Raw genomic sequence first — 23,825 nt, 5'->3', positions numbered from 1 at the left:
GCGCCATACCTGACGTCACCGGAAAACACATTCTATTGCTTGCTGTGATTGGTCACAAATTCCTTTCTTCAAGTATGTTCGTGAAAGCACAGGCTGGCCAAGCTCGCTTTTCTAAAGAGCGTGTAATAATTAACCAGGCATAATTAAAAAAATTTCTGAAAACGTTCTCTGGTTAAAAGTTTAAAAACACTAAGCTTTCGATTGCCAGTCTGCAATCTTTAAAAAGTGAGATGTAAAAAGCGAAGGCAGAAATATATATACAAAGAGGTGAGAAAAAAAAAAAAAAACGAACAAATTTGAATAAATACAATGATACAAGGGGAATACTAGTGTGAAGAAAAAATATGACATGAATAAAGTTATAAAAAAATTGATTATTGTCTTGGCAGATGTTTAGCATTATTGTCTGCCTGGCTAGTTATCGCATTGTGCCAAGATTCCAGCGTTTTTCTTACGCGCGAATTGCCTCTGTCGATGACACGTGCATTCTCAAAATCAATAGTATGGCCTTCGAGCCACGCATGGCTGGCAACGTTGGAACCACTTTTAAAAACTTTGGTGTTTCGAAAAAGGAACATATTCGAAACACCAAATGACGTTTTTATAGCTTTATACCTAAAACGCTGGAATCTTGGCGATAACTAGCCAGGCAGATAATAATGCTAAATATCTGCCAAGATGCCAAAATAACGCAACGTCCGTGAAATTATCTCCTGCTCAAAACGAATTATTTAAAATGTGATTGTGTTATTAGCGTACGAACAAGCGAAAGGTTTTAAATTTTACTGCGCATAACTTCTCCCGTCGTTATTATCTCTGAAGGGGGGATTCTACCTAAACGCCACTTTTCCGCCACTTGACATGGCTTTAATGGAAATATCTCGTTCACGTTTCAAGCAATCCAAAAACTCTACACTCATCCCGTGAATCTGTATTGTGGGATGTTTTGTGAATTTTATGCTTAGCGCCGCTGCAACAAATTTCAGTTGAGTCTTATCAATCTTCAGGGGAACCAGCTCCGGACAGCTAAAACATTTATCAACTTTTCCCTACTGATTAATGTTATGCTAATGAATGCTAATGAATCAAGTAAGTAGCGCGTTTATTCGCGAAACCGACACGGTTCGAGAAAAACACGTTCCCTATTCCTGTTTATACTTGTGTATCCCTGCAACATCTCACTGTGACTGTGTGGCTGTTACACAGTCAGTGGTCGCGTTGTCGAAGAAACCTTTCAGAGATTTGACGACCACATGCTTCCCTGGCCTCAGAAGTTTTTTTTTCTCCTTTCTCCTCAAACAAAATGGAGCCGGGAAGTGGCGACAACGAGCTGCGTAGCGGAGAGAGAAGAAAACAGAACTTAACAGGTATTCTCTCGCCGCTCTACAGCTCGTTGTCGGCGTCACTTCGCGGCTCAAACTTGTTTGAGGAGAAAGAAAAAAAGAAAACCTCTGTGAAGGGTAATCACACGATGGCACTGAGGATGGTCACAGCAAGGGTTCGTTAGGTTCTCAGTTGCTCCTTTGCGTCTGCAAATTGGAGACGGGATCGCCATTTCTCTGTGTTGTATCGTGGTGATGTAGTCCCTAATCTTTCCATTTTATTCTTTCTCTTCGCATGTGATGGGTTGGGTGGGTACAAGTAGCATTGTGAACAATGCCAGACTGGCGCGTCTAGCCTGCGAGCAAGCTCTCTATTTGGTCTCAGGCGAGACTTATTTGGGGCGCGAAGTGAACCACGAGAAGATCTCACTGATGTAGTTACAACGCAAAGAGGAGACACTGATTTTGCTGTCTGCAAATTCCCGATACTACATATCACGAAACAAAACAAATTAAAATCACCTTCCTTTTCGCAAGACCAACAAGAAAATAACTTCCTGTCTGGCCCGTTTAATTAGCTTTTAGAAGTAACAACACCTTTATTTTCTACTCTATTCACGGTATTGGAGCAAAATAATTTATTTTACTAAAATAGAATTTCTTTGTCCACCTCCGCATTTCAGGAATTGTGGATAACAATTAGCAGAGACGGCTTGAAAAATGTTAGGTTCCTACATGATATGAGCCAAACACTCTTAACTCTGTCAAATAAGTTCCCACTCTGTAATTCCGAGCGCTGAGTTTATAGTGGGGAAGAAATCAGAAAATGGGGCGCAAGGAAAGTAAATCGACTTGTATCTTGAAGAAAATAGGATTTATAGGAGCGCCCATTTTCTTTGTCCCTCCACCCCTCTGAGCTGAACGCCTGCAACATTCAAGCTAGTTGCTACCCTCTTCCCCATTCCTTAATTTACTTATGCCTCTGTCGCAGAAACGATTACTGAAAGCTTTTTTCACATTCTAGCCTCACACTTTTAACGTGCTCAATTCATTTCAAGTGGCAGCCGACATTACATTATTTGACATCATTTTCCCTCAAGTGATTTGGTTTTTCAACCAAAAATATCTACAATGAATACCAACTACAACGATGATTCGCCATCCCCCCCCCCCCTCCCTGCGCTTTTATTATTTTGTCCGTTATTCCCCACAACCCAACTGATTTTGTACATTCTCCAAGACGAGACCTAATCTTATTTGCTCCCTCCTCCTCCTCACACCCATTCCACTAACAGTTGCATACTCCACGAGCATAAATTAAGCCTAAATTATAAACACGATCTGTGCAATGAGTTGGCTTCCTTAGAAGAGGTTGGCGTGTAGGCTTCACATTGCCGGCGTCAAATACTTTAAGGACGCCGGGTGCCTACTAATACTGGGGTATTTTTTGCGAAGTTTACGACTATGCAGGAAAAGCAGATCCTACCAAGGGCTATAAAAATACAAAAAATGAAATTTGGAGGTAACTACGCATTTTTCAGAGATAATCAAGCAACTATTATTCTAAAAAGCTTTAAAATATAGAACAATGTATGGCATGTTTATGTCCAAATTAAAGTTTAAATATCTCTAAAACATGCGTGCTTAGCCCCAATTTTCATTTTGAATTCCAATAGCCCTCGTAAAGATCTGTTTTCCCCGCTTAGTCACAAACAGCTCAAAATACCTTTGTATTAGTAGGCATCGTCATCCCCAGATGCGCAGAACATGTGCGCAGTAACAAAAAGATATCAACATGCAAATTCTCCTTCATACTATTGATCATATATCAGTTTTTACGAAACAAATTGGGAGAATTTAAACATGATGACATTTCCCTCTGTATTAAGAGGCATCGTCCTTAACCTAGTGTTTCTTTATGTGATGGATATCTTAGTACCCAAAATAAAATCACTAAAAAACTCATTCAGTTAAATTACGCTATTCGGCTGCACAAACAGCATGATCCGAACCATGCTTCTAGAGTGATTTAAGACAAGGTTGCTGGTGATAGTGTAAAATCCACCGCCCTCCAAATTATGTTTTATCTCGAGGTTTCCATGACCACAATGTAGTTTGCAACCAATGGACTTGTGAGCACGATATTTGATGATGCCTTACATGGAGTGTGTTGCATAGTACATCACAATAGCGAATAAAACTACCATTGCAGAAAACAGTCCCAGTTGAACTTTAATAAAAACGCGAAGGCCTTCCTCTATGTGGACAATTTTCTTATTCGTAACATCAAGCTGAAAAAGAAAGAAAGAAGAAAAAAATTATTTTACTCCTAAACGAACGTAAACTACATCACGAAGCTACTTGCTACACTGCAGGGCATTTGTTCATGGTTAAAAGAGCCACGGAATGTCGCTCAAAATTTTTTTAAAAAGTTCACTGAAATAATCGGGTCACTTTCCTGTCTTGAGTTGGTTTCTCGAATGATGCTATCATTGAATTCTAACTGTAGCTGATTTTAGTTAAAAGGGGTAAATTGCTATACTTGAAGTTTTTCTTCCAATGCTCAGCCCGACCATTTTCCAAACATTTTCCGTTGAGGTCAAGCGACCTTTCCCCACCATTTCATTAATAATTTGATAATCGAATTGGTGCCCAAGTTTTCCAGCAAAGATCCAAAGATGTTCTCAAGTATATATATTTCATGGATGATAACAAACCAACCTTTTTCTCGACATCATTGAGCTGTCTTTGAAGTGATTCAATACTGTCAATGGCCATACTCAAAGTGACTGGCTTGCCCTCAGCGATATCGGAATACTGATTAGAAAGCTGAGAATTGGACGCAACAAACCGGCATCGGAGTCTGAAGACAAATGGATGCACAGTTAATACGTTTTGTAATTAATCCCAGGAACAGGGCGGGGAGTCAAAGGGGAAGGTGCCGTCCGCCAGTTCAAACCATCAACCTTTCCTATACCAACTTTTACCGCAATCAGCCCCCCTTTCACATACATAAAACAAAAAGTTGTATGTCCCTTTCTTGCTTTCCAAATACTGCCCCGCCTTGTTTATTTTTCCAGGTGGCAAGCGTAACCTTTGCGTTGTAATTTCTGTCATGATGTCTGCTTAGTTTTTGCCACCCTTTCTAACAATTGGATTTAACTGCTAAACTACAAAAATAAAACTTTAAATTTTCCTACCCTTTCGTATACGGCAAGAGTGAAAAGGCACTTGTTTCGGGCAGAGCCTCTCCGAATAGCCCACTATGTTTTCCCGCGCTTGGCACACGCCACATACTTCCCGCGCTTGGCACCGGTTACACTTTTTCATGCGAGTGGGCCAGCGCGCATGGCACAAAATACACATCAGAGTACCCGCCACATGCTGCGCTTCGAGTTCTCATTGGTGCACGCGTTAGCGGTTTACTGCAATTGTCGGGCGCAATACTTTGCGGACTTAAGGCTTTGTTAAACAAAAGAGATCACAAAACACACATGTACATACCTATGTTCAACTATATTTGTCTTGGGTATCGTCTTCCACAATGCCGCAAGTTCACCGGGCGATTTTTCGTCTTGTAACTCGGTCGACATCACCAAGAATTTATCTCTGATAACGCTCGCTGCGTGTCCTGTAATAGAAGTAACACAAGAGTTGATTTTCACCTGGTCATATCGAAGATACGATTTATTTAATACTTAAACTTAAATGTTGCAGATGGAACACAGTGGAACATCGATCTAACGATATTCCGATTTAACGATCAACATTCTGTGTCCCGGCAAAAGTTATTTATAAATTCGTTTACAACGATATTCCGATTTAACGATATGACTTTGCTGTCCCCTTGCCATATCGTAAAAAAGAGGCTCCACTGTAGTTGAACACTAAAAAAACAAAAAAAAAACAAAACCAACAAAAAATAATAATAGTAAAATAAAATAAAAAAAATCAAGACGAAGGAGAAGCAGAAGAAAAAGGCTGAGAATAATGCCACGCCACCCGCTAGAAAGAGACACTCGAAATTCACAATGGGGAAAATGTAAGTTGTAAATACTAAAGAGTGGATGAGACTTAAATTACTCTCCAGCGGCAATAACAACTGATCGACGACAGGGTCGGAGGGGGCATACTTGGGTCTCTAAAAGTGGACCTATAGCCGTCTTAGGCTACAGAGAGCGATAAAGCAAAACGTTAAACCCATGTATCCATTCTACATTTAGCGTAGTCTGTCCTGTCTATTTCAGCAAGTGAAAGGAAACCTAATCCCTGGGAGAAATGGCAAGTGAGACAGCAACAGGGGAGACTATGACCAGCTTAGTTGTATCCTGCTCTCACCTGGTTGTAGAAAGACGCTGACTTCAGCAGATGAGGTGGCGGGGATCACTCCAGAACTGGGGCGGACACGGTAACTCTCTGGAGAGGTCGTCTTTACCTGCATAATTATATAGAAACAAATGTGAAAAGATTATGAAATGGCAAATTAAAATGTACTAAGATGCTACTGAGTTTTAGACATGAAAAGTAACAAACAGAAAGTTCAAGTTTAATGGTACTTCGGCTTCGCCAATCCTACGACATATATTAACAAAAAAACAAGACATTGAAAAATTGGTATTCTCTTTTCTTAACCTTAAACTGTAACCCTTCAGACAAACTTCCCGCAGACTTAGTATCCCAGATGTAACTGAATTCGTTGAGTTTAAAATGCTAAGAAAACAAATTTATTTTTATACGAAACTGCGAAAACTAACGGGGAAGAGGAAATACAAACCTTAAAAGCGACCGTTGATAACGTGTTGTTGGAGAGTGACAAAGATTGAAGAATTTCTCCGGTTGAAGTTGTTCCGCTAAATACTAATTCCTCAGAAGGCCTGTAAAGGAAAAATCCGCCAAAGTTTAGTGATAAGAATGACCATTCAATTGAAAATTAGGGTACTTACCTATTAACAAACATATTGGTAAACTCTTCCTTTATTATCCGAGATAAGACCTAACACTGTTTCCTGTTTCCTATCCTCTGTAGTTTTCTGGTTGTTGTCATTCTCATTTAAGGTGGATTTCCACTGTCTGCGTTTTTTAAAGGTGGTTTCAGTCAAGAAAGCACCAAACGAAGGAAAACCAAACATGTGCTTTCGTACGGCAGTAGGCAAATACTAGAGGAACTCATTGGGAAGTAAGGATGACTAGTGTTGGCGAGGAAGAAAACGGGTTGAAATACGAACAAACTAGAAACGTAGAACTTAGCATCACATGAAAACTGGCAAGTTGCGGCCGTCTTCAATGACGGCTGAGGAGGGCGTCTAAACAATACGGTTTAATGACACATTAAGCGATGGAGCTTCGCAAATGCTCCGTGGAAGCTACAAAGAATCTTCGTAGGATTTTCGAACGCTTCGGGATCTTCAAGATGGATTGAAAGACACTTACGTAATACTAAGTAAACTCGCTGTGTTCACAAAGCCGTCTGGAGGAGCTCGTCTTTGAGATGACCGTGAATGAACGGCTCGTATCGCGGACTTGCTGGAGCTCTCCCTCTGAAAAAGAATTTCAAACTTATTTGATCCCCGTGGGTATATTCAAGCGTTACTTTGTGAGCGGCGCAAACATAAATAGAACAACTGAACAGTGAAATGAAGTGAAATGAATGATTTCAACATAAAGCGAAACCACAAGAGTTTGTATCGAAAATATAGGAAAAAAAAAAACGAAACAACGCTAACACGCGAATAGCCAAGAAGTGAATACGAATGAACTCAAGCTTCAAGCTGAATCGAATCACAAAAAAAATCGTATAATAATACTGCACCATTGGTACTGCACTTGTTTTCCCTTGGGTTTGACCTTTGGCTACTCTTTTTTCCAAGAGTAATGATGGCCGAGAACCTACTTCCAAGGGAACCAGTGGAATCCAGGGACGCCTTCCGTTTAGTCACAATTTTCGGTTAGTAACTACAGAAACGTTTCTTGACGTTTGACGTTTATTTGCCTTTTTCCTAATATATTTACAATTAATTCATTGTTTAATGTATGGCGAGGTGACCTCTAGAAACCACCAGGCTTATAGTTGAGGCCACCTTGTACCTAACAAGATATGCTTACATACGGTTTGTGCAACAAGTGTGCGGCTTTGCCAATTCAGTAATTATTTTACTAAAAACTCTACCAGTTTATTCTTAAAGTCAAGCCAAACTTCAAGGCACTTTACCCCTCCGGGCGAAGAACTTCGTTTTCAGTTACAAATCTGATTAGTAAATCGAACAATTTAGTTGATGATACACGAAGCTAACAAAATGGTATGGGAATTTTGCGCAACTGATCCGAAAATTTCTGTCCACGCTATCCACGCGCTCCACTTGTATTTGAACCGGTTGAACATTTTTAAACAAATCGATGGCAGTTTTCTATGGTCTATTCTCTTATAGACCATAGAATGACGTCAAAAAATGTTGTAAGTCAACTCAGGCTGTGATTACAGAAAAATAAACTAAGAATTATGTTCTGCCACGGAATAATAAACAATTCCGATTAAATCAGGACAGCTGGCAGGTACAGTGCTTGCTTTTATACTTCCATTGAAGTACACGCTTATTCTTGGACTTCATGGCTTGTATCAAACGTAAAGGCAAGACTATAAACAGTGGTCATACGTGGTAATGAAACATCAAATGAATTTGTTGCTACTAAAACTGCTGGCTCCGTTAAAATACCTGTTTTGTGGTCGTTGAGGAAGAAAAACTGTCACGACCTTGGTTTGATGTTGAAGGCACATCTTCAAAAGTTACCTTAAACGAAAAAAGTCACAACCAAAATACTTCTGTGTAACCACTATCTGACCGAAAAGGAAATAATAAGCTAATCAGAACTAAACGCATTAATATGGAGTCAGCGCTAAAGGCGGGAAAACACGTAGCTGGAGTCAAGCGGCCTGAAACATACAATCACTCAATCTCTGTTTGATACAAGAAAAATATGCGGAAAAATGACAACCTATGCTGGGCGCGGGAAATTTGCAGTCGGTGCTAAGGGTAGGTAAAATGCATCCGGTGGAGCGCGGGGAACCTGCAACCAGTGCCAAGCGCGGGAAAAAAGTGCAAGGGATATCATGCGCGGGAAAAAAGTGCACTTGGTGCCAAGCGCGGGAAGAAGTGTAAAGCTCCCACGCACGGGAAAAAGTACAAAGGGTGCCAATCGCGGGAAAAAGTGCAAAGGGCGCCAATCGCGGGAAAAAGTACAAAGGGTGCCAATCGCGGGAAAAAGTGCAAAGGCTGCCAATCGCGGGAAAAAGTACAAAGGGTGCCAATCGCGGGAAAAAGTGCAAAGGGTGCCAAGCGCGGGAAAAAGTGCAAGGGATACCATGCGCGGGAAAAAAGTGCCCTTGGTGCCAAGCGCGGGAAAAAGTGCAAAGGTCCCACGCACGGGAAAAAGTACAAAGGGTGCTAATCGCGGGAAAAAGTGCAAAGGGTGCCAAGCACGGGAAAAAGTGCAAGGGATACCATGCACGGGAAAAAAGGGCACTTGGTGCCAAGCGCGGGAAAAAGTGTAAAGGTCCCACGCACGGGAAAAAGTACAAAGGGTGCCAAGCGCGGGAAAAAGTGTAACCCGTGTCAAGAGCAGGAATCCGTGTAAACCACGCCAGGAATGGTCAAGGTTTTAAACTTGTCAAAAATCAGCTTACCAAAGCCAACCTTTTACTTCCGAGAGTTATTGATACCTTTTTTGTTGATGTCACTGGAGCTTCTTCACGTTCTTCAGAAGACTGTGACGGAATCTGATTGGGCAGCTCTTCACTACTATCATCATCAAAGTCCAGACTTTGGGAGAGACCATTTGTAGCTTGTACATCTTCTAAACTGATGACGGATAAGGAGGTAAAACTCAATTTTACCAAAATGCAATTAAATATATTAGTTTTAAAAAAAGACCGCTTAAGGTGATCCCATTGAATTGTACTGCGCATTCTTAAGGACGGTGCCTACTGTTGTTCCTGCGCATACATTCTACGCATCGCGAGATACTCGGATTTCCTACGGGTGGTGCCTACTAATACAGGGATATTTTTGCCCGGTTTAAAACTATGCGGAGAAAGAAGAACTTAGCAAGTTGCATTGCTTTGTATTTTACTACTTTTTAGAACAATTGTTGCTTAATTATCTCTAAAAAATGCGTGGTTACCCCAATTTTCTTTTTGGATTTCAATAGGCCCTGCTTAGATCTGCTTTTTCTGCATAGTCATGAACCGCGCAAAAATATTTCGTTATTAGTAGGCGCCGTCCTTAAGGCGCTGTTACACTAGGCAATTGGTCTTGCAACTTGACTCGCCATTTCGTTGCGCCGTTGCGACACAAGTTACACGAATCGACGCCTAGTGTAACATGCCCTGAAATGAGTAAGTCTTGCAAAGTTTTTGTTGCAGTCACCGTTTCACAAAGTAGAACCGACTTCTACTTTGCACAACGGTTTCCGCAACAACAACAAAAAGCGATTCATGTACTCATGTATTTCAGGTAATGTTACTCTACGCAACGATTCATGCAACTTGTGTCAAAACAAAATTGCGAGACAAGTTGCTAGAAAAATTGCCTAGTGTAACAGCGTCTTTACTGCGCACAATTTCTAAACGAGCACCGTCGGATCTGTTCTTTTTTCTGTCGCGTTATTTTAACTTAGCTATTATCTTCATTACGTTGAAATGTTTAGAAAAAATTGACGACAGAAAAATGAGTCATCGTCAGAAACACGAGCTTGCTTACCGCTCGCGAGTATAAAATAGTGATACTAAGAACAAGCAGGCAAGAAAAGCTTTGGGTCAATACTATTTCACATTGTGCTTCCCTGCCAAGGAATGTACCTTTAACTGCTGCTTATGCTTGATACATTCTATGTTTAACTTGTTTTTCTAAGTTCTTCTTTGTCTATGCCGTGTTACTTTTGTTCTCACCAGACATGGAAAAAACTAATTAAACAGACTCATATTTGAAACTGAATATTGCAAGCAATTACGAAGAAACTTGAATGAACCGTAGCTCTTTCGCGGGTGCGCTGACCTATAATTTTTATTGTATTTTTGAAATAAAACATACTAGTAAACAACCACAGAAAGTTTGAAAAAATTTTTTACGACAACTTTTATTTTGAGGGAATCAGCTTAACAACTTCGAAAAGATTGGTTCCACAAGGTTTGCTTGTCATATCGTCGTCACGATAGTTTTACACAAACGCTTATTGGTTGTATAAGTTGTATAACAAGTGCAAACTTACGTATCTACAGGTCCAATACCAAGAGATTCTTTCGTGGGCGGATAAGAATATTCATAGGTATCCTGCAAAGACAGTCGATACAAGAATTATTTTAGGTTTATCGACAAAACCTTTTGTTTCTTCTTCGGTACAGTATCTAATAATATTTCTAAACTGGTCCAGACTTTAGACCATCATACATGGATGTAATTCAAAGAATTTTCAAATTTTTAAAAAGCCGGCAGACTAAACAGGAAAAAAACATGACCAACTCTAATGGCCTCTCAAGTCTGAGAGTCTGAGGAGAAAAAGACGTTTCACTTGACAACAGCCTTGTAATTAATGTTCTTTCTCCTTTAAGCTTATGTTACACGAGACGACGTCTTTGAACGCAGCATAGAGCGTGGACAACTTTACACATAATGCCAATTTTCAAGAATTTACTGGTGATGTCACTTTTTGTTCAGCAGCCTTCAGCTATTACTGTCGATGTTATTGGTTATTGCCGAAGCCTGGTGTGCCACTTATGCACTCTAACGATTGACGATAATGATGACGATAGTGATGATGATGATGACGATGATGACGACGACGATGATGATTACTTTTGTGGGCAAATAAATATTTTGCTAAAATCATGACCAATGTAAAAGCACTCCACAGATATTTAAAACACATAAGTGTTTGATTATAATTTCACCATCAGTTCTCTACCAGAAAGTAACTCTGTGAAAAGGGCATTATCACACTGAAGTTCCCTGGGTGCCAGAGGTTTTCCTTGAACACTTTCTGGTTCCCAAGCAGAGGTTTATTTTCTTGTGGCTTTACCATTCATTGAGTTAGCCTGATGGTCTTTGGATGATTATGATCCTACCCCATGCAAAAACCTCTGGTATCCAGGGCAGGCGTTTACATGCACCTGACTAGATTCAATATGCTTCAATATTACACACGAATGAGAACCTGATCTCGAACAGGCTAGAGCTTTGCTGGGCAATTTAGCAAGGTGACCAAGGTGACCACGAGTGGGAAAGGGGATGGGGGGGGGGGGGGGTGGTAAACTGTGTTCAGCAAGCAGATATCTTGGACCCCTTCTCCCCACTTCAGAACCTGTGAATTGATTTTCCTTAAACCTGGTTAGAAATTAGTGCACAGAAAATCTAGAAACTACCCAGTTTTATTTGACTAGCTAGCAATGGAAAGCTTGAACAAACTAACCGTTCCACCTAATCTTGTAAGAAGTTTATCTTCATCAATCAAGTCTAAAAGTTCAGCTTTGCCTAAAAATCTAGGAGACAAAAGCAGAGTGAGAAGGAAAATGTCAATGATTAGCACCTTAAATTTCTTCACAACAACAACGATAATATTAACAATAATTAATTATTCATCACTGCATTAAAATGAATATTTACACTATATTGTTTATTGTGTAGACTACACATTTATACAACTGTATCATTCACTAAAATCAATGTATATACTACTGTATTAGATGTTTGTAACAAATCTAAAATAATAAAAAACGTTTCAGCATCTTCAAAACACCATTATCAAGCTGAAGTGTAAATTAGACCCTGTTTATCTCACAGCTCCTCTTTGTAAATGCTGAAAAATTGTCAGAAATAACCGAATAAATTAGCATAAGAAAAGCATTGTCGCTGTCACACAAACAGTCTGGCGCGAATTGAGGCCATGTCCACACGTATCCGGAAATTTTTTTTTCTGCAAATATTTTTTTGCGGATGCGAAAATTTTCGCGTCCACACGCAGCGTATTCGAATCGTTTTCAGCCCCGATTGTATCCGGAAATTTTCTGATTTGCTCTAGTTCGCAGTTCTAAAATTCTCTCTCCATTCTTCTTCGATCGTTGTGCCACTGATAAAATTGCCCCACTATGCGCTTTTCCTTCTTGGTTGTATCCAGAATAACAATCTCAAAACATCCTGTCGATCTCTAATGTATTGGTTGTGTAAATTTATCGCAGCTGCATTTATCTGAACGCATGATATCAAACTAGAAATCAGAGCAACTAAGAAAGAAGCTACAACCCGGCTTGCTGTACGCCATGTTTGTTTATAATGCTCGCCGTGAAGACTGGATCCAAGAGAATGACGAAAGCGTATTCAAAAATTTCCGGATACGACCGTCCACACGAGAGCGTTTTCAAAAATTTTCGGATACGGCCGGAAAATACGCTGGATACGTGTGGACGCAAGCCGTATTCGTAAAAAAAATTTGCGTTTTCACAAATTTCCGGATACGTGTGGACGACACCTGAGTCACTTTGCACATTCAGGCAATTAATGTAGAGCATCTCATACAAAAGACAATCAACATCATCTTTTATCATTTGATTTCTTCTTGTATCCGAAACACGCTCCTGAAGGACTTTTTCTGATGCACTTAAGGTAGCTTATACCTGATTTTATTAACAGCTTCAGGGCTCAACCAGGACTTGACAATTTTCCATGCAGCTGATACAGGAAACAAAGCATACGACATGGAGCTTAATATAAACAGCACTTTAACTGTCAACAGGGACTGCAGTAATAAAAAAAACTATGAAAACTGCAAAACAATCCAGGAAGTGTTCAATTTTCATGATGATACAATAGCATGACAATAGGAATTACCTAATACTGACATTATAATTTAATCATTAAGTATCAGTTATGTGGAAGAGGCTCGATTACCAGCCACTTGCTCCTTGTGGAAGATACCATTTAGGAAGGAGCATAAGATACAGAGATAAAGGGGCAAAGGAGGGGACATAAATTCAGATCCCACTTGCCAACTAGCAACTTTGATATCAAGTCTCATGTCCTTAATATCACACCACTGTGCTTAATTCACTGACAAGTATGAAATACAGTAAGTTTTGAGTTGTAGCAAAATGGAATTCATGAGGATCTTTTTTGTTTGCCTAGCTATGCCCCCTTCACACAGTTTGTGAAGAAGAAAATACAATGTTTACATTCTCAAAGTTGTACAACATAAAATGTGTAGTTCCAGAAAAAATCTATACCCACCCCAAGGAAGGTCATCGGAAATTCCTAGTGGGAGGGGGGATCTTAAAATTCAAAATTTTAGAAACAAAGTTCTATGAAGCTAAACTGGAATTTCCTTGAGAGGAGGGGGGGGGGGTGCAAAACAAAAAACCTTCCATGGGGGGAGGGGTATGGATATTTTATGGAACTGCACAATCTATCAAACAATGAAACAATTTAGTTACCTGATAAAATCCAGGGTAACTCAACAACTAGCAACCAAGCTAATAACCAGAGAAAAAGAATTTCTTCATTAGCAACAAGAGCAGCAATCTGATGAGCAGAGTCTCAAAATTAAATTGCTGTTTAAAATACAGTCTTCCTGGTTGGAAAAATTATTAATTATTCCTCATACGTTTTAAAAGAAGTTCATTTGTTGACAGAGTAAGTAAGTAAGTAAGTAAGTAAGTAAGTAAGTAAGTAAGTAAGTCAGTCAGTCAGTCAGTCAGTCAGTCAGTCAGTCAGTAAGTAAGTAAGTAAGTATTCAAATGACTTATTTTAATAATTTGTCTTTTCACAACGTCAGATTTTCACTTATCAGCAAAAATGTCTGGTAATAAAATATTTTGCTCAAAATCTCTCCTCAATTAAATAAATTGCCATTATATATAGACTTGTTTTAATGTGTGAAATGTTCAACTGTTGTATTTATTTTTTAAAAAAAACTTGAAGAATTGCCTCATGTCAGTAGACAAGTAATTATTTGACAATGGCCAGTACACACTACAATAATGGCAGTCATTTGTGATTAATTATTTGCAAAATCTTGGAAAATTAACCTTCACATAATTCCAGAAAAAATGTCTTTATTTACACAGTTTATTAAATAAAGTAAAAATAAATAAACTTAGAATTTCAGTGGCATATTCAATGAGTGGCCCTTCATCCACTGTTTCCTAGTCAAATTGGAATTTTGAAGCTTTGGTTTATGCGGAAGGAGGAAAACTAGAGAACCAAATAAAGAACCCTTGGAGCTGGGATGAGAACCAACAACAAACTCAACCCACATATGACATGATCAGGATGCTCTGCAACTAGTACACTGCTCTGGTTCACGTAAAAATTATTTACCGAAATAACATAGACATCTGACCAAAATTTATATATCCACATTATGCTGATATTGACTGGATTTTGACATAATCAATGATTATTTTAATTACCAAAATGATTGTCACTGATGTGTTCATTCTCATGTTACTGGTTATATGTAGCATGTAATCACATACCTAATGTCCAAGGGAAATAATCCCTAAAACACTGTATGATAAATTTTATAAAATCCATGTCCTACGAAAAAAAAGTATATTATCAAAATCCTAACTTCTACCAGGCTCAGTGATACAAATAACTGTGCATTTATTTAAAAATTGCAGTGGAGACAGCATAATATTATAATTATTATAATACTTATTAATAATAACTTTATTAAAGTCAATGCTCCAACTTATCTTTTTCACTAACTATTAATAAGTCTTTGGGCTTAAGTGGGGTGTAAAATTTACTAGTCAAAAGGCACCATCTAATGTTTATGGTCCACCATGTTTAAGTAATAAAGTTGCAATAAAACCCACTTTCTTTCTTTCTTCCTTTCTTTATTTTTGTTTCTTCTTAGTTTGTTTACTTCTTCTTCTAGAACCTCTTTTTATCAATATGGGACTACCGTATATATAGCCCAGTGGCTAGGAAACCTTAAATTTTAGTGTAGCAAAGCCCAATTATTTTTTATTAGTCCTAGACTAGTGAACTGCCCCTAGGTTCAATGTTCACTGAAAGTGTCAAAGTTATTTAGTACTGCAGTACTAATATTATTGTGACGCTATAAATCAGTGAACTAAATATGCAGTCAAACTAAACATAACATTTGTTAAACATCCCAACAGGTGGGAGACAAACCAGTTGACTATAATTACATGGCTAAGTCTTCTCATTTGTTTGACTCAGTATAACTTCTACTTAAGCATACAAAACTTAATTTCATACCATTTGTGCAAGACCAGTCTCTTGCATATCGAAGATCATAGTTATTTTCCTCCCTGGAAACATTCTTGCCTGCATTTGCAAATAATAAACAAATTTCTTCACTAAGTTATTAGATAATTTAATTTGTAGCACAAGTAGCAAATTTGTTTCAGACATACAGACTTGTTCCAAATGTCACCCAGACATTAATACTGTCCCGTTTACACAATGGGCCTGGTTACTTTGTGGTAATAATTGTTACAGTGATCAGACATGTTAACTTAATGCTGCAATCTGACTAACAAACTTGCAAATCTAGGTCACTTAAAGTTAACATGTTACAAACATTTTTTTGTTCTCTTTTTTGCAGTTTTTATATATGCGTTATTGACCAAGCGCGAGGTCAAGATGGCTGGATATTGGCCAAGTTATTTTTTTGCGTTTTTATGGACTGAGACGAAGTCGAGGTCTATAAAAACGCAAAAAAAGAACGAGGCCAATATCCAGCCATCTTGTCCGAACAAGCTTGGTCAATAAAGGATTTATTGTATGGCTTTACCATCAAGTTAAACTACAACAACAAAACAAAACACGACATGAAACTGCTCTACTCGGAAAGAAATTCTTCATTAGCCGGCCGGTGCAAGATTTATTTTCAGTGCATTTTTGGATTAGCATGTAATCGTGGAAAACAAGGAATCCTAAATTATCTTAGGGTTCTAACTTTATAATGGCTTAAAGGGAGTATACAATTATTGAGAACGAAAAATTTAGATTTTCGCATGAGCGGGAAGATTTGAATAGAATCCGGCAAACTCGCCATTTTCAGCCGATCGCGCGGTGGCATAAATAATAAAATTTTTTACACAGTTTTCGGCTTCCAATCATTTATTCTTGAAAGAAACAATAGATTTTGAGATTATGTGCAAACATAAGCCGAAAAAAAGAGCGGATAAGTCAGAAAACTGGGCGAAACTTTGACAAGATTTTGTTGTTTACAACAAGCAAGACGCGGCTAAATTAAAAACGTGAGCTTCTTCGGCGAACTTAAGGTGATTCCGCTGAAAAAGAAGGAGTATTTAAAATTGTCTAAGACTTGGTCCAGTTCATGACTATGTTATGAGCACTAAAAAAATGCAATAAAAAATGGGGGTCACCGTGCTCTTTTTTGTACAACCTGGATGGCTATTATAGTAAATAGATGACCCACGAGGTTTATATTTGGAACGCTAGTTATCAGAAAAGGGAACTATTATTTCTAGGAAAATTAATTTCTTGCATTAAAATATCGAAACAGTTCAACAAAATTTACTTTAATCTTACACAACAAACTATTTTCATTGAACTGGAATTAAAAGAATGAAAGAAATTAAAGATTTTTCTGCGTGTGCACATAAGCAGTACTACCTAAATACGTGCTTTTTAAAGCATTCAAATAAAAATATCTGAAAATAGAGTATTAAACTTTTCTTTAAATCGCTATATATAGTAGTCAACCGTATGACATTTAAATTGATGCATTAAAAAATGGGGGTCACCGTGCTCGTTTAGGAGAAAAGGACCATTTACTTTCCTGCCGAGCTTAACCTCAAGGAAATCCCGCAATGTTGTGCGTGCGCGCGCTTAATGATGCAAAAAATTATGCGCAGCAAGGATGCGCAATGCAATTCAACGGAATCACCTTAAAAAAAATACTTTTCTGAACTGCTGTAAACCCTAACCGCAACTTCCACTACGGTATGATTTAAATACAGTCATTGCAAACCTAGAGAACTTATCAATTTGGCACTCGACTTGAGACAATAAGTTTTTTCAAAATCAATTCGATCGAAAATACTACACGCAGAGCAACTCACCGATTCAACTCACATTCATTGTAGCTGAAACAAAGTTTTCACTACACCAGGACGATTCCATTCTCTTTCCTTTCCTTTAGGTAAATGTTGAGAGTTTACCGAACTTTTTTAGTGAGCGTTTTCCCCCAAAACAACAAGAAAATCGAAGAAAACCCGCATTGTTGTTGGGATTAAACTTTCGATGCCAAGTGGACGGGCAACGGGTAATCCCGAGCGGGCAAGATAGCTCCATCTTGCCCGCTCGGGCAGCCAATCACAGCGCAGGATTTGACTCATCTTGCCCGCTCGCGGAGCCAGCCATATAATAAAGTCTGTTATTATAGTCAACTTGGTTATTATTCAGTGTAGTCAACTGTACAAACATCGTAATATTATTGTTTTAATTTATTACAATTGGCCCACAGTAATTGGATCCATACTGTAGCAGCCACCCAGTGCCTGTTAATATATAACTTACTTCTGTGAAGCTAATAAAATAAAAATACAAATTAACAAAGCTGCTTTCCATACATTTAAAGTGCTACTATGACGAAATTCGCGTCTTTCTAATCTGAGCCATTTTAAAACATAAACACAGTGTGTACGTGAAGAATGCTGTTTACTACTTTCAAATATCTCTTTTTGTTCCAGAGATATTCGAGTTTTAAAAATATGCAAATTAGCCAAGTGATGACGTCATAAACTCAACCGAATTTTAGTCAAATATTATGAAAAAAGATATCTCAGCCAATTTGTATCAGAAATGCTTGATTCTTTGCAGTGACATTGTTCTATGTGCGCTCCATAATATGAGCTTATCAGTTTCGTTACCATGGCAACATACTGGGTTCCAGTCTTCGCTGATACTTAAGGCTTTGCTGGCCACCTTTGGTGTTCTATTTTGAAATTTGCCAATGGGTGCCTCATCTGCATGATCCAGCAAGCGTATAAATATGTTAGGTTGAGTTCGTGGCCTTGTCATGCAGAGAGACAAACTAGCCATATAGAGGACACAATTTTCCCCTTCTCACTGAAACCAGCTGTCCTTATTTTTTTGTCTATTCTCCTTTTTGTCTTAAACACACTTTTGCAGTCTTTTCTCTGCTGCTTCTGATTTTTCTGTCCATTTTCTTAAAGGACAATCTCTTTTACATATTATCACACAAGCTAAATCCACGTTCAAGATAGATTCCCTTATCTAAATATCTAGATCAATAGCATGAATCTTTGAAAACTGAAATAATTACGTTATTTCCTCACTCTTTCGATACAGTCAAGAGAGTTCCTCTATAAACATGATTGGCTAAGAACTGTTATTATTAACACGAAATGAAGTAGCTTCTAAGATTTATATTAATTTTACTGTATTAATATTCAAGCTGGGCTAATATTAATAACTAAAGATGTTTTTCATTGGGAGGGGGTGGGGGTGGGCACTTATTACGTTTTTGGGCTTCCAGAGTGGCCCTAATATTAACTTTTTGGGCTTTCAGGGTGGATGCTTACTTGAGGTGGGCACTTATTTGAAGGTGGGTGGTCAATTGAATAAATACTGACAGTAAATCACATTTTACTCACATGCTTTTCCAAGAGAAAAACTAAAAATCTTTTAACTTCTGAAAGTTGCTGAGGATCTTTCTTGTAAAGTTTTCCAGTAAAGATAACTAAAGGGGAAAAAGTGAAAAAAAATAATAATAATAAAACAAACAAGCTAGGCTATACATTCATTACACATTCATTCTTACCAAAACCATACCCTTCCTTTAAAATTTGACTGTAAATTCACCTTAAAGAAAGAAATTCATTCATATCATGCAAGAAACTCTCATTTATATCATTTGCCTCTTTGTCAAACTAACATCAAACAATTTCCCGTTTTTTTAATCAAGGACCTAAATTTTACAACTCCTTGTGTAACGAAATCGTCAACTCGTCCTCCTGTGTCTCCTTTAAGAAAGCACTTAAAGCGTTTTTGTGTAATAACTATTAATAGTTTTCAGACAAATGTGTTTAAGTATTAACTTTTCTTGTAGCTTTCCTTTTCGTATTGTATCCTTCCGTTTGACATTGTAATCGTATGAAATTGCAATTGTATTGATTTCTTCTTGTAAAACAGTAACTGAGGAGGCCTAATTAATATAAGCTTCAAAGTTTCTTTTAGGTCTCCTTGCCATTGTTACATTTTTTTTTTCTATTTTTTTGTTTCCATTATATTTGTAGTGTGGCAAAAATAAATAAACTTAATAAACTAAAAACCAGCAGCAAAGGAGAAGGAGACATCAGGAAACTACAGAGCAAAGACAAAAGACAACATCACTTCGAATCAACTGTCCACCTAGCCCTAGCTTTCCGAGGTTTTGGGAGTCACGTATTTCTAGTCATAATACATACTAACTATCTTATAGCATAATGATTTCAAATTAAATATTGTTTTACAGATATTAGAATAGATATATTTACAGAAAGAGATGTTCACCTCAATCACTTACAACCTTAGGTTAGATTTCTCAGCCATTCTTTCAAGTTCATTCAAGTTCACTGTTTGAAATTCAAAGGTAAACATTCCCAAACCCTAAAACATTTTTCTGTCCAAATTCTAGATCCCTGCAGTCTCCTCAACTGTAAGACTAGATTCCAAGTGCCAGGAAAGGGTGAAAGATACTTGTAAGGAAATTGTAATAACAGTTATACCTAAACAAAACATTTAAGTAATGATCACTTTAACAATCAACTTTAGTTATTTAATATATGGAAAGAAATTTAAAAGAAACAACTACAATAATCTATAGACTCTGAACAATTAAAGCTAGTTACCCAGGGTGTTGCCATCTTTATCTTGGTTATGTGCAAAAAGGAAGCCTGACTCAAACAGTCTACGATCAATTGATCTTTCTGTAAGCTCTATGGAACAAGGATTACAAGTGTATTAAATTATAATTACTGACATGTGCATAGCTTTCAAGTATTTACCCCTATATAAGCTACATATGTAAAGAAATCTTTGAACTACAAGTCTACAAGCTCAGCTAGCCAACACCATGACAGAATTCTCAGTAAGTGCAGGCAGAAAAGTGGTTCTTCAATTTCCTACTTGTCTAGCTACTGTAATTTGAACAGGAAAAGCAAACATCAGCCTTCTCTAGTGTGACACCCACTTACAGCTCTTGAACCATCTCTACATCTACAAACCTAATGAAAGTCGTTTGGCTAAATATATTTGCCAGAATACACTGACAGTACTATCACAGCAGATTCCTGTGCCTGTAAATGCTTTAAATAACCTTTGTTTTACATGCAAGTCCTATTCACATGTTAGTAGTATAGAAAACAATGAATCTTAATTAATTATTTAATATACAACTTTAATTTGTTCAAGAATTTGTTAAATTCTGATCATCCTGCATCCATAATTTCCAATTCACACTCAGGATACGATATCGCCCGACTACTGCACTTAACTTAAGTTGTTATGTTTATGTATAAGCCAAACATAACTTAATAAAGTAACAATTTATTAAACTATACCATTGACTCCAAATGACTTTCTCCACCTGACACATTCCACCTTACAATTATAAGAAATTAAAGTAAGAACTACATGTTAGTCACGCAATGGCAATATGCATCTATATTAACACTGTCCATAGCCATGTTCTAAGTATGGTGGTAGAATTATGTATAATTATTTTATATGGAGGTGCATGATGTTGCTGCATGTCTGAAGGTCCATTTTGATTGATGGAAGTGACATACCATTACAAAGAGGAATTCAAATTATATAGTTACATGAAGTATCTCGAGCTACAGTAACCTGGTATATAAATGGGTACCAGTGACAAAATGCTAACAGTTGCCTAGCTGCTGTGATCAGACTAGCATGCTATCCTGTGGGTCACAGTAGAAATACTCTGATATTTGTTTCATTTGTCAGAAACAAGGTAACCTATGGCAGACATTTTCTGTTTCCTTTGTTTCATGTGGAAAGTTCCTATCATGCACCTGTCAATGTTAAGACCCAGGGTGGGGGATGGGGGTGGGGGGCCTGACCACGGGAAATTGACTCAGAGAGCTATCCCCTGGGTTGGGATTTTGACACGCGACCACAAATTGCTCCAGGAAGGGAATTGACAACCTGTCAGTGGCAGAAAAAGAGGTGTCTGAGGGTGGGAATTGGGCTCTGGCTGCATGGAAATTATTAATGCCAAATTCTCCTTGTCCCTCCCAGGTCTTGACAATCTGTGAGCCAGCGAGCCAGTGAGCCATGCGAGGCAGACGTGCGAGACACTCAGGTTAGCCTAAAAAACACTCCGGTTAGCCTAAATAGCACTAAGGTTAGCTTAAGTAGCTCCCCGGTTAGCTTAATGGTTAGCATTTATGTTGGGGGTTGTTCGTGCCTCGCAAGCCTTGCATGTTTGGCTTGCATGGCTGGCACGTCTGGCTCGCATGCCTCGCACGTTTGGCTCGCATGGCTCGCATGGCTCGCACGTTTGGCTCGCTGGCTCGCTGGCTCGCACATTGGCCACACTCGTCCCTCCCCCCACCCCCAAACCTTGGGGCTAAACCATTGATAGGTAAGGTGCAATAAAGCAAAGGAAATAGCAGGCATCTGCTTGTACAAGGTTCACCTGCAGTTATTTGGGTCACCTGGGATCGAAGTACAACTTTCCTTTTTTTTACCAAATTATACAGGTGTCTCTTCAAAGAGGTAGTTATTATTCAAAGAGGAACCCGACCAATCATGATCACTGACATGATTTGGCATGGATTGGGAATAATTCGTAAGGACTCGTCTAACATATTAATAAAGAAAATTTTATTTGCCATCAAATTTTGCTAGCCAAACCAGGGTACTTTCGCCCTACGCAGATGATAGATTTACGAGAAATTCGTTCGTATAAAACTTACCAGGGCCGGTAGAGAATCATTCACTTCCTGCTTACGAGACTTCAAAAAGCAACTCAGCCAAAGATCATCATCTCGAACTCTTTTCACGTCGTGTTCATAGAAGTCGTGCAAATTTTTACCTGAAATTTAACAAATGGGAACTTTCGAAACCAACTTTGATTGTTCAATGATCAAGAGACTGAATTCCGTATATCCATCCTGGTTTCGATTGACCGGTCCAAGCGAAGCATTGGCCACAGCAGAGAGCCGCGTCAATAATGTAACAAAATACCCATCAGCTTTGTATAGCTTAACTTAGAAAATCATGCATAAAATAATGCTCTTGATCACTTTTTTTTTCTGCAAAATCAAAGCTCGTTAAAAAAAAAACAACGGCAATATTCGAAGAAGACCGTGACTAAACATGTAGCTACATGTGTGGCAAAGACCCCTGAAAATGCTCACCGTTTTCTTGAAAAAATCGCCGCCTGAGCTCGTTGATTCGTTGTCTCTCCAACGCATTCTGTCAAAAGAGACAAACGGGTGGTATTTTTAAATCACGAATTCAAAACAATTTAATGCAAAATAGATGTCTTGCCCAAAGCTGTTTACCTCGTCTGCCATCTTTGATCCACGAGTCTCTTCGGTTTTCTTCGGATATTTCCGGATGATTTCGTATCGTAGACGGAGTGCATTCGCGCGTTCGAAAGGCAAAGTTGGCGGGAAATTTTGAAAGTAATTGCTCACCTGTTGCACCTGTTGTATCAGTAAAAAATTCGCTTCGAGAATGTTTTCAAAACGTCGAAATACATTTTTGATGAGCAATCCCTTCAAGCTAAGAAACCGCCGAGTAAACTGAAGCCAAAATGACGTGATTCTTGATCATGAATGTTAATTCAGGTCAATAAGATTGATTTTCGCTAAACGGCAAATGGCGAAACTAAAGATCACAACAGGCTTACTCGTGATTTCGCTTGTGGTTTTATCTCTAAAAGATTCTTCGGGTAAATCGATGACCATGAATTTAACCTTGACTCCTAAGCTGTCTCCTGAGTGGAAAGCAGAGATAACACAGAGAGCATCAGATTACGGTAATCTAAGTTTATTTTTGCCAGGAATCAAACGAATTGGTTGTAAACAACAAAGTCTCGTACAGACAATCGCCAGAATCGTATTAAATGTGATAGAAGTCTAACCACACAGAATGAACCCTTAATTATAATCTGAAATAATGTTATCATAAACTTATATTTCTTTAATTAGTAGATGCATTTTAAAATTTTCAGGTGGTCTATGAATTCAAACACCTTTATCAATTTCTTGAAGGAATCTAGCTGATATAGTTCATGATCGCAACAATATTACATAGAGTTATATTTATTTGGTTCGCTGCCCTGTTCATTGATGAATCAGCCTTGTTTTATCCAGCAGGGTACTAATTTATGTCACAACAGGTTGTTAATTGTCTATTCACTTAGTTTCAATACATGTACCTGGTCTTAATTAATTGACCGTCAACCCTGCACCCAAGAATT

The 23,825-nt window shown here is 38.3% G+C and overlaps 2 protein-coding genes across 3 annotated transcripts in view; one reads left to right on the top strand and one right to left on the bottom strand.

The window, feature by feature from the left end:
- Window positions 1-2,552: 2,552 nt before the first annotated feature.
- Window positions 2,553-23,053, bottom strand: LOC146451730 (motile sperm domain-containing protein 2-like). Its single transcript, XM_085098723.1, has 20 exons — window positions 22,903-23,053; window positions 22,756-22,813; window positions 22,312-22,430; window positions 20,932-20,971; window positions 20,221-20,307; window positions 18,985-19,070; window positions 15,593-15,661; window positions 14,839-14,899; window positions 13,795-13,833; window positions 12,982-13,036; window positions 11,781-11,850; window positions 10,584-10,645; window positions 9,037-9,175; window positions 8,033-8,107; window positions 6,753-6,859; window positions 6,097-6,196; window positions 5,661-5,757; window positions 4,827-4,953; window positions 4,044-4,185; window positions 2,553-3,613 (listed from the first exon to the last, which is right to left on the bottom strand). Exons 1-20 carry the CDS (start codon window positions 22,912-22,914, stop codon window positions 3,479-3,481), a joined length of 1,680 nt encoding a protein of 559 aa, XP_084954849.1. The 5' UTR covers window positions 22,915-23,053; the 3' UTR covers window positions 2,553-3,478.
- The window catches only part of LOC146451729 (bactericidal permeability-increasing protein-like), a 22,575-nt gene continuing 5,801 nt past the window's right edge, over window positions 7,052-23,825 (top strand). The window contains exon 1 of one of the 2 annotated variants that reach the window (XM_085098746.1): window positions 7,052-7,266. In XM_085098746.1, the coding sequence (XP_084954872.1) occupies window positions 7,194-7,266 (73 nt within the window). In that variant the 5' untranslated portion in view covers window positions 7,052-7,193. Of the gene's footprint in view, window positions 7,267-23,088; window positions 23,382-23,825 lie in introns of those variants that run through there. The other variant, XM_085098745.1, reaches the window with a different exon arrangement.

Source organism: Pavona decussata, unplaced genomic scaffold (assembly GCF_977016875.1).
Source record: "Pavona decussata unplaced genomic scaffold, jaPavDecu1.1 SCAFFOLD_386, whole genome shotgun sequence".
Taxonomy (NCBI): domain Eukaryota; kingdom Metazoa; phylum Cnidaria; class Anthozoa; order Scleractinia; family Agariciidae; genus Pavona; species Pavona decussata.
The sequence above is the reverse complement of the archived record's forward strand: the minus strand, read 5'-3'. Positions and strand labels throughout refer to the sequence as shown.

Coding starts and splice junctions, on each gene's coding strand:
- LOC146451730 (XM_085098723.1), bottom strand. Junction 20,308..20,931: donor AAAGTCATTTGGAGTCAATG/GTATAGTTTAAT, acceptor CTTGTTCCATAG/AGCTTACAGAAAGATCAATT. Junction 8,108..9,036: donor CAGTGACATCAACAAAAAAG/GTATCAATAACT, acceptor TTTTCGTTTAAG/GTAACTTTTGAAGATGTGCC.